The sequence below is a fragment of the Pelodiscus sinensis genome, chromosome 32, assembly GCF_052426305.1.
Source record: "Pelodiscus sinensis isolate ZL-2025 chromosome 32, ASM5242630v1, whole genome shotgun sequence".
NCBI lineage: Eukaryota > Metazoa > Chordata > Testudines > Trionychidae > Pelodiscus > Pelodiscus sinensis.
In genome coordinates, this window is record NC_143083.1 from 6,872,557 (window position 1) to 6,889,142 (window position 16,586).

Genomic DNA, 16,586 nt, shown 5'->3' on the forward strand with positions numbered 1-16,586 from the left:
ATAAAGCGCCCTTGTTCTAGGAAAGTTGTAGCTCACTCGCCCATAGAAGTGCTAAGAAACTAGCTGTAACAGGTTCCCCTAACAAATCTTAGGCAGTATTTTAAGTTATAATAGGCCACCCCAATGGGGATAGAGATGTTTTCTTGTCTTTCAGATCATCAGAAAGCGCTGGTGCCAGCTGAAGAAAAACAACAAACAACAACAAAAACCATGGTTCTGTGTCATGACACAATAAGTTTGTGTTCTGTCCAAGTTTGTCTTGTGTGTCTTAATTGTAATACGAATTGCAAATATTGTTGTGTGTAAGATATTGTTTTAATGAAAGGATACTTTGAGTAAAGCAGAAGCATTCATTTAAACCAACAAAAATAATAATTGGGCCCAATCAATTGGCAATTGTAAACTTAGTCAATTGGCAACTTTAAATTCTGTGAAAGGATAATAGTTTGGTAATTGTTTAGACTAGGAGAATGTTAACAATGTCTCCACAGGTAAATAAAGAAGAAACTAGAAAGAAGCAAGGAGTGCATCACGTTGAACAGAAAGACTGGGAGTGAGGTACCAGCCCTCTCCCCCACCGGATTGGTTTTGCTTTAATAGCTCTAGAGCACCAGAGATAATAAGAAATCTATAAGAAACATGGGCAAGTGGGACATCAGCATATTTAAGTAAAGATACCCACAATAATGAGGAAACTAGTAACCTCACCATTGCAATAACAGCTACTTGCTCTGCTACTCACTGGTGCCTGATGCCTTAAAAGGCCTCAAGAATTATGGAATTGCATGGGTTAACAATTAAACATCTGTGAACCATGCTTGATCCTATAAGAAAAACAGTGACTCTAGTCAACGTAACCTCCTTCAAGTCACATACATAGCAATGAGAATACACGGCCTTGGGCCGCCCCTCATTCACACAGAATCATTTTGTTTATTGTAACAACATGAACACTACAAGGACAAAGAATACACAGTCCTCTGAGTTAAAGTTTGTATGGAATATTGTGGGAAAGAAGCTAAACACTAACATCAGGCCACTGAAGTTAGACCTACTGACTCCCACTGGGGCTTACCACTTAAAGCCCAAACAAAGGTAACCCCTGAGGCATGGCTGTCATTTGTTAAACAATGGCCATTGCTAACTTGCCGTATTATTAACCAGGTCCTTGAGGACAAAATAGAGCCTCCCAATTGTGCATCATGCCCTGAACAGACCCCTGTTCCAGAACCAGGACAATTGTCACTGGTCCTTACCTTGGTGATGTTCCACACTGGTATAGACCAGGTGTGTGCTAGACTGGTTAATCACATTAGCAATTTCCTAATTGGGCAACGACAGGGCTTAGCAGATACCATCACAGATTGGTTTGAGCCTGGAAACTCTGTCAGCAACACTTATGTCATAGCCTAGAAATTGTATAGAATCCAGGCTGGTAGATGCAGTAATATCCATTGCCTGTAAAGGCCTAGACACCAGCCAAGCTAACCGACTGATCCTGGATTGTTTGAAAGATCTGTCCAGCTCTGTGTCCACTTCACTAGATCTAACCAGATATTTGGACCAGAGACTAATTAGATTGTTAATTAATAGAACTAAATTAAAGAATTAGGAGGCCAGTATTAAAGCATAAGATAGCTTTAACCACCCAGCCTTTATGGTGGTAAGTCCCCATCTCCCCCGTGCCTACCCATGGGAGTGGGGAAGTAAAGAATCCATGAGGACCCAAAGGATCAAGAGATGGCAAATAGGAAAACAGATTAAATACTGTGGTGCAAAGATTAAACAATCGGCAGACTCCTACGGGCAGTCCAATCAGTAAGAGATTCCTTCCCTACAGAGAGAACCTTTCCTAGCCCCACTGTACCACTCAAAGATTTTAAATATGCACCTGAAGACACTGTGGTAATCAAACACCCCAGTTTAGAATGCAAATCCACATACTGAACTCCTACAAGGGAAAAGGAGTCTGGAACAATGCACACGCTGGGCTAACACCAATAACCATTACTGAGGCTTGGATTGTATCCAAGACCAGCGAACTTTTTGTTTTATTACAGGATACTGAGGCAATGGCCCTGAACAGTGCTCCAGTGAGATGTATCCCTCCCAGCGCTAGTGTAGATCCAAGAAACCATGATGAACTTTTTGTATATATACCACTTGCTGTTGCAGCGCTTGTAATCGCTGTTGTTATAGACTGAACTATAGAAAAGAAAACCTAAGCTGAAGCAAGACATGGTACTCCAACTCACCAAGGTCTTCTTCCTCATCCCAACTGCTACTGCTGTACCAGAACACCTTACTTGACTCCTCTACTAGACTGGAAATCAAGTTTGTCCCTGTAGGGTAAACTGAGGCAGCCCTAAATGTGCTAGTAGGCCTCTAAACAGCATAACTCCATTCTAGGATTAAGGCCTGGGAACACCACAGTCAGGATAAGAACTGCAGACAGTAAAAGACCCTGGGCACCATAGCAACCACGTTCTAAAACACTCGAACTGGGTCTCAGTTGGTAACGTAACACATTTTGCTTAAGATAACATTCATAAAATTTGCTTAAACTGTCTTGCTTCACTCCTAGATAATAAGCCTGAGAACCAAGTGCTGCACCAACTCAAGGCCATACCCGCCTGCTATAGCAACATCATCATCTATGCAGACTAAAATGTTATTACTGTTTGCTGACATGTTTTGGCATTTAAACAATAACCACCTGTATATTAATTAACGAGCTGTTACTTTGCAATGGGCGGAGATATTATGTAATCTTTAGTAGTTCTATTGGCTTATGTGCTCATTTCGTCTTGCTGCTAGACCTATCAAATCATTTTTCCTCCAGCCACCTGCTGACTATATAATCTATTGTATTGTGTTAATTAACCAGTGTTCACCAGGTTAACCCCTGCGTGTCACTCCATCAGCTGATGTATAATAAATCCTCCGCTTGTTTTCACCTGCATCCAGAGTGTCCTGGCTTATTTCCAACAATTTGGGGGCTCGTCCGGGATTCAGGCTTGTGAGCTGATCGGGAGCTGGAGACTGAAACCCAAGAGAGGTGAGTATATTTAATTTACCACCTCATTAGGTCTAGGGGTTGACGTCTCTGGTTTCCTTCAGACACATCCTGGTTCCGTTCCCATTTGAGGCATGAGATACCTGGATGAGGGTGAACCAAGTATATGAGGCAGGCCTGAAAGAGGGAGGGAGGAACATCTAACCCCCCCACAGGGGACGAGCACAAGAGGGTTGTGTACTGTTAGAACTAAGGGGCTCGTTACGGAGAGACTGGATAAATCACCAGGGAGTGATTGAGCCGTACGTTAAGCTCGGGATTGGCCAAGTACGCAAGGCGGCAGGCAGCACGAACTGGTGACCCACTCTCTCATTGCACGTAACATTGTAAGACCTGACGGACGCCCCCCAACAGGCACTTAACGTACACACTCTCGCATAGTGCAAATCCCCGCTAGTAATTGTGAAGGTACCAAGAGGCGCTACAAGAAGAGAAGACCGTATGGTATAAGCCCCCACACGGAAGTTCGGGGAAAAAGGCTGATCCCTAAGAGTACGTCTGAAAGATGAAGCTAAAGAGGGACAGTTAAGTCGTGTGTGGACTCCCCGAGGAGGTACCAAAAAGCAGAAGCAGGGAGGAAAGCCGTGCGCAACCTCCATAAGTCAGCCGGGTCGAGAGCAAGGTGCCCGAGCCCGAGCTGGAAGTTAAGCCCAGCCAGATTGGGAGCCAAAGCACCCAAGTCTAGGACTGGAAGAGAAAGAACCCAGCGCCTGTCCGGAGGGACTGGGAAGGTCGGACGGTGAGCTGTAGCTGTTACAGCTGGAAAGTGTGATCCGCTGAACCTCTGCATTCTCCGGACCACGTGTTGTGTGTTTGTATGTCATACCCTGTCATTATTTGTTCAATCCCAAGGAGTGCTCCTTTTCCTGCTAGAGATAATCCTATTTCTCCTACTGATAGTATGTTAAAAACCACATTTATAATCACTCATCTGAATGAATGCAAATTGATGTATGAGGAGTGAATGCCGCTGACAAGGTCTTAAATGCAAGGGGAGGTCAGCCTAACCTTGAGGCCAAGCGGATATGTGAGGGAGTGACGACTCCCCTTATTTCATAAGCTGCTAATAAGGTCTGACACTCTAGACACAGAAGACCCCTTCTTTGGAGTGTGTAGATTTAGTTTCCTATAAGCCACTGAACAAACAAGGAGTGGACAAAATACTCCCCTGAATAACTAAAATGAATGGGGATTAGTCTAAGCATACTGCAGAAAGGCACCCACTATATGTATGTGCATCATGGTCCAAGGACCTGTAAGCATTTAACAGATTAACAGAAAAGAAATTAAAGCCCTGAAGGATAAAATTGAAGCTCAGAAAAGCAAAAAGAAATCCTCCCTATGGTAAGAAATGTAACTTACAAGCAGCAGTGCCTCTGAGCCAGGCAGTAGAGGTCAAACCTAAATCATGGGCAGCGCCTTCACCGGTGAAGAAATTCCCTAGGAGTGAATTTAGATAGTGTTTTGCCAAATTATGTGGGAAGTTTCAATCATAACATTCATACTGGTACTGATATTGTGCTGTCGCTTCCAGCGTAAAATAAACACCCTGAAATTACTGTATTTGACCTGGCGGGTCAGGGAACCCTAAGGTCAAAAGGAGGGAACTGTAGGGTAAACTGAGGCAGCCCTAAATGTGCTAGTAGGCCTCTAAACAGCATAACTCCATTCTAGGATTAAGGCCTGGGAACACCACAGTCAGGATAAGAACTGCAGACAGTAAAAGACCCTGGGCACCATAGCAACCACGTTCTAAAACACTCGAACTGGGTCTCAGTTGGTAACGTAACACATTTTGCTTAAGATAACATTCATAAAATTTGCTTAAACTGTCTTGCTTCACTCCTAGATAATAAGCCTGAGAACCAAGTGCTGCACCAACTCAAGGCCATACCCGCCTGCTATAGCAACATCATCATCTATGCAGACTAAAATGTTATTACTGTTTGCTGACATGTTTTGGCATTTAAACAATAACCACCTGTATATTAATTAACGAGCTGTTACTTTGCAATGGGCGGAGATATTATGTAATCTTTAGTAGTTCTATTGGCTTATGTGCTCATTTCGTCTTGCTGCTAGACCTATCAAATCATTTTTCCTCCGTCCACCTGCTGACTATATAATCTATTGTATTGTGTTAATTAACCAGTGTTCACCAGGGTAACCCCTGCGTATCACTCCATCAGCTGATGTATAATAAATCCTCCGCTTGTTTTCACCTGCATCCAGAGTGTCCTGGCTTATTTCCAACAGTCCCTCTCAGCCCAAAACAACTAGTGGAACAAGAGCGACATCTTCCAATGGACAGCGACCACCTCAATCCTCAAAATAACTTTGGGGGGAGGCAAGGAAAGTGGCAACGGACTGTATGGGGTAAGACATGCTGTAACTAAGAATGTAAACATCTCATGGTTAAATTGGTTAGCCCAACAGCTGAGATTTTCCCTAACTCCTTTTCTACACTCTATTTTAACCACTGCTCTAACCACTGTAATTTTTGTAATCATTTTCTGCATAACTCTATGTATTGTGTAATGCCTAGTTAATGCAGCTATCTTTTCTGTGCACATTCGATATACGGCACTAGGAAAAGACCCTAGCCAATTCCTAGATCCTGAACCTTCTATTCCGGCCATTGGGCACTTCTAGATTCCCCCAAGGTGGGCAAGAGGTGCTGGTATCACCGCCATCTTGTATCCTGGGACGTGGTGTGTCGTATCAGGGGGTGGAATGTAGCCAGACGTGAACCCCCATTTTACATCCATCTTTGTCTGCTTGAAACCATGCAGGGCACATAAGAGCAGGAAAACAGCATATTCTTTGAAAACCTTGAAGCAAGAGGTTTAGATATGCTGGCTCAGTGACCATGACCAACAGTAAGCAGAGATAAGAGGGTGGTCAAACTAAGAGGCTGTACATTGTGCCCTTGACTTAACCCATATTGATACGAACACACAACTGTCCGCAGGGGGAGGAATCTCCTGCCCAACAAGAACATCCGGCAGTCCTAATTTAGCTATCTTCCTCTCTTACAAGTGTAAATTAACTTGTAACCTGCTTGTAAGAACTGGCACCACAAAACAGACCAGTAAAATTTGGCCTCTTAAGATAAGAAAGAGGATACGGTGCTCCCTGATGAAGGGGAATAGCCAGCAATGTCCCTGTATGAATGGGTGGGGAGCTGCAGTCTCCCCCTTCTTTTCTAAATGGTGCCGGGTGGGTGGCTCTGGTCAGGGGCAGTCCCAGATGGGAGTGGTGGGTAAGGATGTTACATATCGACTAACTGACTAATCAAATAGTTGATTCAGTTTGCACTGACTTTGAGTAGTCGATAAGGCGCCTCAGCCTTTGAAGTGTACGAACAGCCCTAGGGCTGATGCTTCACTTCAAAGGCGAAAGCGCTATGTGGAGCCCAGGATCAGCTGCAGACTCCAGTTGATCCTGGACACCCAGTGGTGCTGCTGCTTTGAAATGCTGCATGCAGCCTGACACTGGGCTTCCCGCAGCATTTCAAAGCGGCAGCACCCACACGGAGCCAGCTGATCCTGGACTCCATGTGGCGCTGCTGCTTTGAAATGCTGTGGGGAACCTGACACCTGTGGCATTTCAAAGCTGCAGCCCCAGGATCAGCTTCCCCAGGTTCCCCACCACAGGGAGCCCGGCCTATGCTGACACCCCAGGCTGCATGTGGCATTTCAAGGTGGAAGCGCCGCATGGAGCCTGCGGTCTGGCCCCAGGCTTCAAGCGGCACTGCTGCTTTTAAGTCCATCCCTCCCAACCACCCCCCCCCCCCACCCACACACACACTTCCCTTCCACTTGCTGCCTCTTTCTTTTAGAGGCAGCAAGGGTGGCAGGAAGCGATTAGTTGTTTAGCATGTCGACTATCTGATAAATATTTGCTTATCAGATAGTCGACTAGTGGGGGGAACCCTCAGTTAACCCCTTTCACCTGCCTGGAAATGTATCTGTTTTCTGTATGGTTTTATGCAGCCGCCCCCCCCTCCCCCGACCTTGCTTTATGCTACAATAAGAGGAAGATTCATACTGAATTTGGTGGTCCTAGTTCTTATGGTTTAGGAGGAATTCTTGAACAAACAGATGGACAGACAGACTTGCTCACAAACACTCTCAAATATATAGTAGATGACAGTTTCATCAGTTTACATCCCAGTTCTTGGTGCTTTTCTTTTGAAGCAGTGCACAAAGGGGCATCAACAGCATAGCACGTATATAAATGTTGAGTAGACTAACCCCCCATGTTTTGAAGATTTCTAGTTCACTATAGAGCAGCCTACTCTGTAGTATGGGTTTGGTTTTACCAATAAAGAGGACAGGAACAGGTGATCTCACTGTAAACATAAGGATCGGTTGTTGCTGCCCCTAGTTGGGTCTTTGCACATTTCCTCTTTGTATACTGCACTCACTATTGTAATGGCTGCCCAGGAAATAATCAAAAAGCACCTTACTACCTATTGAAATAATCATAAAGTTGGAAGAAACCTAAGAAGGCTGTCAAGTCCAGAATCCTGACCAAAGCAGGACCAGCCCCAAATAAATCATCCCAGCCAAGGCTTGCTCAAACTGAGACTTAAAAACCTCTAGGGATGGAGATTCCACTACCTCCCTGGGGAAATAGTTTTTCCTAATATCCAATCTAGACCTTCCCCACTGCAACTTGAGAACACTGCTCCTTGTTCTGCCTTCAGTCACTACTGAGAACAGCCCCCCTTCAGGATATTAAAGCCTGCTATTAAATCCCCCCTCACTCCTCTCTTCAATAAACTAAATAAGCCCAAATCCCTCAGCCTCTCCTTGTAAGTCGTGCTCCAGCCCCCTAATCATTTTTGTTGCCCTCCGCTGGACTTTCTCCAATGCGTCCACGTCCTTTCTATAATGGGGGGCCCAGAATTGGACGCAATACTCCAGGGCTACGTCTACATTGGCATCCCTTTCTGGAAAAGGGATGCTAATGAGACGAGTCGCAATTGCAAATCCGCGGGGGATTTAAATATCCCCCGTGGCATTTGCATTTACATGGCTGCTACTTTTTTCCGGCTTGGGGATAAGCCGGAGAAAAGCGCCAGTCTAGACGCGATTCTCTGGAAAATAAGCCCTTTTCCGGAGGATTTCTTATTCTTACTTGAAAGTAGCCCAGATGTGGCCTCACCAGTGCTGAATAAAAGGGAATAATCATTTCTCTATAGCTGCAGGCAATGCTCCTCCTAATGCACCCTACTATGCCATTAACTTTCTTGGCTACAAAGGCGCCCTGTTGACTCAATTGTGGGAGAAAAATCAAATAACTCCAATTGTGTCTAAGGGGAGACTGTGCAGAAATCATAACTTTCTAAAAGAAAACTGCTGTAAGGGTTAAAAAGTTTTCCAGGCCTCTCTCCCTGTAACAGAGAGAAATCAAATTAGCTCTAATCAAAGACCCTTACAAATGACTCTCTCAAATTCATGGATACTCCTAGTCTGTCACAATTTGTCATGTAAACCCTTATCTTTGTCACAGTTTGCCTTGTAGACTCCTCCACTCAAGTTCTCATGTGGCTTTGTGTACTGTAAAAACTTACTTCTAGCACTCCTGGGGTGAACAGAAGTCTCAGAGTACTTCTGCTGAGACTTTGATATGTTAAAGAAGAACAATCCACAACTGAACTGTCTAAGCATTCTGTATATAGGATACCTGAATCTGTCTGTCAGGGCTGCTGCTTCACTCTTGGAAGTGACAGCCTGCATGCATGCATCATAAAGTTTTCTCTTCTAGGTTTCTCTCCTGCCTCACTGATTTGACCTCCGGCCTCGGACCCTTCTGGGGGCTCTGTACCCCAGGGGAGCGAGATTTCCCCCTCAATTTGGTGTCAGAAGTGGGATGGCTTGGAACTCCAGTTGGAAAGGCTGATGATGGGGAATGGGAACGGACTACAGCGCGCATCTGGAGGGTAAGGGATCCATTTAAAATCCCCCGGTCCGCCTCCCTGTTCTCGTCACCAGCTGGCGGTAAGAGTCATCTTTTACTTAAAAATTTTTTTTGTTAAGAGGCTTGAGGGAAACTTAAAACGAAAACACTGGGTATAGCCAAATAGGGGTTGGATTTTGTTGTTGTTGTTGTTGTTGCTGACTGATTGGTGGCGAGTCCAAGCACATGGTTTTGAGTGAGTGAAGTCCGGAGGGGGACTGCAGCCGCACCAGTGCTGTCAGTGTCACTGCACAGCTGCTGAAAGCAAGGGCAGTTTCCCCCGGCACATAAGGAGTGTGAGTGAAGCTTACAGTTTGTGTGGACTCCCACACTATCCTTGGAGAGGGTAGTGTTGCTGGACGCCTGTACTATCCTTGGAGAGGGTAGTACTGTTGGGCTCCTGCGCTGTCCTTGGACAAGACAGTGCTAACATGGATAAGATTGCTCCCTCAAGTCTGTCTCCGACTGAGGGAAAAGGTTTCTCACAGCCTGGGACTCCCTTGTCTCAGATGATCAGTCAGCTAGGAATTGCCTGCAGGTTTGAAACTAAGGAGACTTAAGGAATTATTAAGCATTTGGAATGGCTATACTCAGGGGAATTCCCAGAATAAATGGCAACTAGAACTTTGACTTACAAAAGCTTGCTTATCTTAGAGTTTTCCTCGAGGAAAAACATCCTAACCAGATGGAATATTGGTGCCTGTGGCAGTAAAAAAAATAATCAGAGCATTATGGCTAGCAAAAAAGATTCTATTGAAAAGCTGCAGCAAGAATTGGCTTCTCTAAACAGCTTGATTCCCCAGATGTGCCATCTGCACCCCCACCCGCTTTGGACCCTTGTCAGCTGAACATTCTTTCCTGTTATCTCCCTTTTCTCCTGTAAACCTTATGGGACGTGACTTGTTGTGTAAATTGGGTGCAAACCTTCTCTGTAGAGAGGAAGGGATATTTGTTGACCTTTCCCCCTATCAGGCTCCAAATTTGATGGCATTACTACTCTCAGAGGAATCTGATGAGACCTCAGGACATACACCCCTCCTGGACCTCTCAGAAATCCCAGAGACATTGTGGGCAGCCCATGTGAATGAAGTGGGGTTGCTAGCCTCTGCAACACCAGTGCAAATAACATACAGACACAACAAGCCTTTCCCAAGGGTACCCCAGTATCCATTGGCTAGGGAGGCACAAGAGGGCATTAAGCCTGTAATCTCTTCCCTCCTTGAAAAAGGGATACTTGTTTATACAACTTCACCATGTAATACACCTATACTACCTGTGAAAAAGCACATCTATAGATTTGTAGAAGACCTAAGAGCCACTAATAAGTTTGTAATCCCTAGATTTCCAGTAGTACCTAACCTGGTTTTCTGTAATAGATTTATGTTCTGCCTTCTTTTGTATTCCAGTGCATAAGAATTCCCAATTTCTCTTTTCCTTTTCCTTTCAGGGTAATCAATTAACCTGGACATGTTTTTGTAAAGTTATTGTAAAAGCCCTACTCTGTTTTCTCAGTTTTTAAAAAGCTGACCTGAATTCTCTCTCTCTTCCCTGCAGTTCTGTGTTAGTTCAGTATGTTGATGATGTGTTAATTGCTAGTAAAACTAAGAAAAGATGTAAGAAAAGATGTAAAACTGATACCTCATATGTGTTAAAGTGTCATGCTGAAAAGGCTCACAAGGCTTCCAAAGCCAAATTGCAATTTGTAAAACAAAGAGTTCAGTACTTAAGGACATTTACTTTTAGGAGATGGCCGCCAGTTAACACCTGAGCGAATCTCAAGTTTTTTTTCATTCCTCACCCTTTCACCAAAGTCAGGTATACAAATTTCTGGGTACTGCAGGATATTGCAGACAATGGATTCCTAACTTTTCTGAACTCACCAAACCCCTTACTATTCTACTCTTAGACTTAGCTCCTGACCCAGTGACCTGGTCCCCAGAATGTGAATCTGCTTTCCTTTCCCTTAAAACTCTTCTGCACAGTGGGCTTATCTAATTATAGCAAGACTTTTACTTTGTTTTGTCATGAACAGGATGGAATTGCAGCTGGAGCTCTCTGTCAACCCCTTGGACACACACCTCGTCCAGTAGCTTATTTTTCTGCAACACTGGACTCAGTAGCCCGTGGGTTCCCACTTTGTCTAAGGGCAGTTGCAGCTACTGCTGAATTACTTTAAAAAGGCCCAACCTGTCACATTAGGCCACAGCATTATCTTACAGGTCCCTCATGCTGTCTCTGCTCTCTTACAGCGATACCGCACTCAGCACCTATCTGTTCAGAGACAAACCCTGTATGAGAATGTTATCCTCTCTTTCCCAAATGTGGTAATTCAAAGATGTAATGTACTTAGCCCAGCTACTTTTTCTCCTTTACCCTCTAATGGTAAAGCACATACCCATAACTGTGAAGAATTGCTTGAGCACTGTGTAAAGCCTCCCCAAGATTTGTCTGCTCAACGGCTGGAAAATGCAAATCTTGTATTGTATACTGATAGCTCATGTAAAAGAAATGCAGTTGGTAAAGTAGAGGCTGGATATGCAGTGGTCTCAGATAATGATGTTTTAAAGGTTCTTTTCTCTTCCAGGAATCAAAATCAGCTCAGGCTGCTGAGCTCATCGCTTTAATTCGTGCTTGCCTTTTAGCGTCCAGACAGTCTGCTGCCATTTATACTGATTCAAAGTATGCTTTCTCTGTCTGTCATGCCACAGGACAAATTTGGAAACAACAAGGTTTCCTTACCTCTTCTGGCTCTGCTATCTCTCATGGTCCCCTTATCTCCCAACTCCTTGATGCTATTCAGCTACCCACATCCCTCTCTATTACCCATTGCCCGGCCCACACAGGTGCCACTGATCCTGTTTCTCTGGGTAATGGGAATGCTGATGCAGCCGCCAGACATGCAGCAGCACATGGACCTCTGGCTCCCTTTCAGATTCTGGTCTCTCTTTCTCTCCCTGTTTCTTTGCAGGACCTGATAGAACTACAGCAAGCTGCTCAACCTGCAGAGAAAAACCTTTGGGAGAAAGCAGGCTGCTCCTTATCCCCAGCTGGCTGCCCAGTCGCCCCAAAAATCTCTCACACGGCAGCTTGCTCAGGTGTCTCATCAAATGACACACATGAGCAAAAGGGGGGTGGCCTCACAAATCCCAAAACAATGGTACGCCCCAGGCGTGCACCTAGAAGCTCTCAAGAATATCTAATTCTTGTGTGATTTGTAAGCAGTTTAATGTTGCAGGAGGCCCACAGGCTAGCAGCCACACAGAAAGAAGAAACCTAGACATAAAATGACGGTTAGGAGAGCTTGCACCTGCAGGTAAAGGAAGCCCTCCCAGCACCTACTGATGTGCCGTGCCACAACATCCAACCAGGCGACTACGTGTTCGTGAAGGAACATCGCAAAAAAAATTCCCTGACAGCCCGGTGGAAAGGACCGTTCCAATTGCTGCTCATCACCCACACAGCAGTAAAGGTGAAGGAGGGCCCCTCGTAGATCCACGCAGGTCATGTACGCCGAACTGCAGATCCAACAGAGCTGATTGACCCCGTCACCCAGGACCCCTTCCTGGAGGAATCACCTGAGGACGAGGTTCAGCGGACCGAGGCGGCAGACTCTCAAACCAGACTGTTACCAAACCGGCCTCCACCAGGAGCTTCGAGGTACAACCTGAGAGGTAGGACTGTACCAGCAAAGACCTACAGGTGAGCCTGGCGCCCTGTAGCTCTCACAAAGGGAAATCCATTCCAGTATTGAGTGAACTAAGAGACTACGAAATCTCGAAGAGTGCCTGCAGAGGCAAGCCAAACAATACTAACTGATTAAGCTTAGTTAAAGAGACTGCTTTGCTAGTTGCTAGATAATTACTATATTATTATTATCCTTCTACTTTAGAGACTTAAGATACTATAAGATGGGGATTGTTTTCCTTCTTTTAGTAGTCAGAATAGCCTTAGTATATAACTTTCCCCACCCTTATTGGGAAGCCCTGCAAAAGGTTGTGTCCCTCACCAATACAAGTGATACAAGTGACTGTTGGATATGTGAACAGCTTATAGAAGGCTCTGAAGGCCTTTTACCATTACAGTTTATCCCAACTCCTGCCTCCCTGTGGACCAGACCCCTAAAATTCAGATCTACTGGTAGTCAGTACTGTGCAGGAGAGCGGGAGTGGGTAGATGCCCAGAATGATAACACTGTGCCAGAAGTACATAGTCATGGGGGGGGACAGGCAGATTTGGCATAAAAATCTGATTGCCTCAGAGATTCCCCTTACTCAAGCATTACATCCATCAGGGAATGCTTCCCTTATGTTTCCCTTATGTTTTAAAAGCAATATTGGCACTGGTAAAGATCTGGGGGTGAATGGGCAGTGGATCATTTACCCAACTGATAAAGAAAACCTCCCTCTAAGATAAGAATTCATCCTAGCAAAAGAAGAATACTTAAGAATGTCTAAAATAACTTTGAGTAATACTCCAATAGGAGTATTAAAGGGGGGAATTGTGGGAGAAAAATCAAATAACTCCAATTGTGTCTAAGGGGAGACTGTGCAGAAATCATAACTTTCTAAAAGAAAACTGCTGTAAGGGTTAAAAAGTTTTCCAGGCCTCTCTCCCTGTAACAGAGAGAAATCAAATTAGCTCTAATCAAAGACCCTTACAAATGACTATCTCAAATTCATGGATACTCCTAGTCTGTCACAATTTGTCATGTAAACCCTTATCTTTGTCACAGTTTGCCTTGTAGACTCCTCCACTCAAGTTCTCATGTGGCTTTGTGTACTGTAAAAACTTACTTCTAGCACTCCTGGGGTGAACAGAAGTCTCAGAGTACTTCTGCTGAGACTTTGATATGTTAAAGAAGAACAATCCACAACTGAACTGTCTAAGCATTCTGTATATAGGATACCTGAATCTGTCTGTCAGGGCTGCTGCTTCACTCTTGGAAGTGACAGCCTGCATGCATGCATCATAAAGTTTTCTCTTCTAGGTTTCTCTCCTGCCTCACTGATTTGACCTCCGGCCTCGGACCCTTCTGGGGGCTCTGTACCCCAGGGGAGCGAGATTTCCCCTTCAATATCCAGCTTCTCATGCATGGTAATCCCCAGGTCCTTTTCTGCTGAACTTTTCTGTCAAAATGCTTTCTAGTCAGCCCCCAGCCTGCAGCAGTGCTTGGGATTCTTCTGTCCCAAGTGCAGAGTTCTGCACTTCTCCTTGTTGATCCTCAGATTTCTTTTGGCCCCATCCTCCAATTTGACTAGGTCACTCTGTGCCCTATACTGCCCTCAACTTACCTACCTCTCCCCCTATTTTTAGTATTATCTGCTAACTTGCTGATGGTATAATAAAGATGTTGAACAAAACCAGCTCCAGAACTGACCGCTTGAGACTAAACCTCCAACCAGACATTGAGCTGTTGATCACTACCTGTTGAGCCCTATAATCTAGCCAGATTTCTACCCCTATTACAGTCCGTTCATCCAAGCCATACTCCCTTAACTTGCTGGCAAGAATTATGTGGGAGACCATATCAAAAGCTTTTCTAAAGTCAAAGTATATCACATCCACTGACTTCCCCGTGACTAGGAATAATCAACATGAATTCACCAAGGGCAAGTCCTGCCTGACCAACCTGATTTCCTTCTATGTCAAGATAACTGGCTCTATCGACATGGGGCTCTTCCAACTGCTTCAAAATGGATTCCTTGAGGATCCCCTCCATGATTTTTCTGGGGACTGAGGTGAGACTAGACAATCTGTAATTCCCTGGATTGTCTTCCTTCCCTTTTTTTAAAGATGGGCACTACATTTGCCTTTTTCCAATAGTCCAGGACCTTCCCCGATCACCATGAGGTTTTCAAAGATAATGGCCAATGGCCCTACAATTACATCAGCCAACTCCCTCAGCACACTCAGATGCATTAAATCCAGTCCCATGGATTTGTGTATGTCTAGCTTTTCTAAATAGTTCTTAACCTGTTCTTTCTTCACCATGGGCTGCCCACCTTCTTCCCATACTGAGTTGCCTAATGCAGTAGTCTAGGAGCTGACCTCATCCATGAAAACCAGGCAAAAAAAGCATTGAATTCTTCAACTTTCCCCACATCATCAGTCACTAGGGGTATGTCTACACTACAGAGTTAGTTCGAACTAACGGACGTTAGTTCGCACTAACTTTAATAGGCGCTACACTAGCGCTCCGCTAGTTCGAATTTAATTCTTGTGTATAAACCTTCTTGAACAGTTTATACCAGGGGTCTCCAACCTGTGGCTCACTAGGGAACCAGAAATGGCTCTTCTGGAGCCCCAACTCAGCCCCCCCTTAGCTTCCCCTGGCAGCAGGGAGCCAGAACTGGAACTATAGCCTTACCGTTTCTGCAAGATTGGAATGCCAACACTGGCTTCCTGCAGGGGTGGAGGGGGAGAGAGCCCCGAGCCTCCCCCCCGGATTCGGTGTGTGGGGAACAAGCAGAGTGAAAAATGGCTCCTTGCATGCCCCTTTTTCTTCCCACAGTGTGTGGGGAACAAGCAGAACTAAAAATGGCTCCGTGCGCACTGCCATTTTCCTTCCCCGGGACACCCTTCCTGGAGGCTTCCCTTGCAAATCCTTCATGAAGGCTTAATGGGAACAGTGCAAGGCCATGTTACACAGTGCCTGCAACGTGGTGTGAAAGCAAATAAGTGCCCCCTTATGCCCAAATCCCACACCTCACCTCCTCACTCATCTTGCACCCAGCCTGCTCCTGGCCCCTGCCCCCAGCCAGACAGCCTGCCTCCACCTCCCCCCTGGCCAGACAGCCTTCCCCCAGGCCGCTCATGCCCCTTCCCTCTGGCCAGATACTGTCCTCCCAGCCTTCTCCTGAACCCTACATCCTGCCCAGACGCTGTATGCTCATCTCTATCCCATTCACTGGCAGTCCTGTCTCACATATGGATGTTAAGGACTAGTCAAATATCCGATAGGCAAATCTTATTGGACAGTTGACCAGTTGCTTCCCCCCTTCTTGCTGCTTCTAACAGACAGAGGCAGCAAGGGGGGGACCCAGGCTCCACATTGCACTGCCTCTTTGAAATGCTGCTGTGTTTCAAAATGCATTGACTATTTGATTAGTAAATTACACGATACTTAACATCCTTAGTCCGGCACACTTAATCCCTCATTTTTGGCCCCACCCCAGAGCCTAGGGTTGCCCAGAAAATCCACTAACCCTGGAACCTCAGAAGCGTAAATCTGGTTTCAGGCCTTGAACCTCAGTCCTCCCTGCTTCTTCCCCCCACCATTTGGCTGGAGCATCAGGGGCGTGAGGTGTTTCAGTTGGGGACTACATCAGTGAGGGTTGAGGGTTGTTTTTTTTTTTTTTGCCTCTCACTTGTGTGATCCCTGACTGATTTTTCTATGGGTCAGTGGCCCCCAACCACAAAAATGTTCCTCACTTCTGTCATAAATAAAGACAATGTTGAAACCTTTTGTGATGGACATAATTTACTTTATTTAAAAATGAAACCTGGCCAACAAGCTCCCAGTTGGGGCCCAGCCCCCATCTGG

The 16,586-nt window shown here is 45.3% G+C and overlaps 2 protein-coding genes across 9 annotated transcripts in view; one reads left to right on the forward strand and one right to left on the reverse strand.

Annotated features, from left to right (window-relative positions):
• LOC102456567 (ras-related protein Rab-8A) overlaps positions 1–16,504 on the forward strand; it is a 64,832-nt gene extending 48,328 nt beyond the window's left edge. Inside the window, exons 9-10 of one of the 5 annotated variants that reach the window (XR_012896724.2) lie at positions 492–558; positions 2,585–16,504. Coding sequence is in view for 4 of the 5 variants with exons in the window: in XM_075903110.2 (XP_075759225.1) it covers positions 2,968–3,028 (61 nt within the window). In the remaining variant the exon portion in view is untranslated. Of the gene's footprint in view, positions 1–491 lie in introns of all 5 variants that reach the window. The other 4 variants (XM_075903110.2, XM_075903109.2, XM_075903112.2 and 1 more) reach the window with 4 other exon arrangements.
• LOC102456979 (tropomyosin alpha-1 chain) overlaps positions 1–16,586 on the reverse strand; it is a 97,500-nt gene that overhangs the window by 56,322 nt on the left and 24,592 nt on the right. The gene's annotated exons all lie outside the window — the stretch shown is intronic.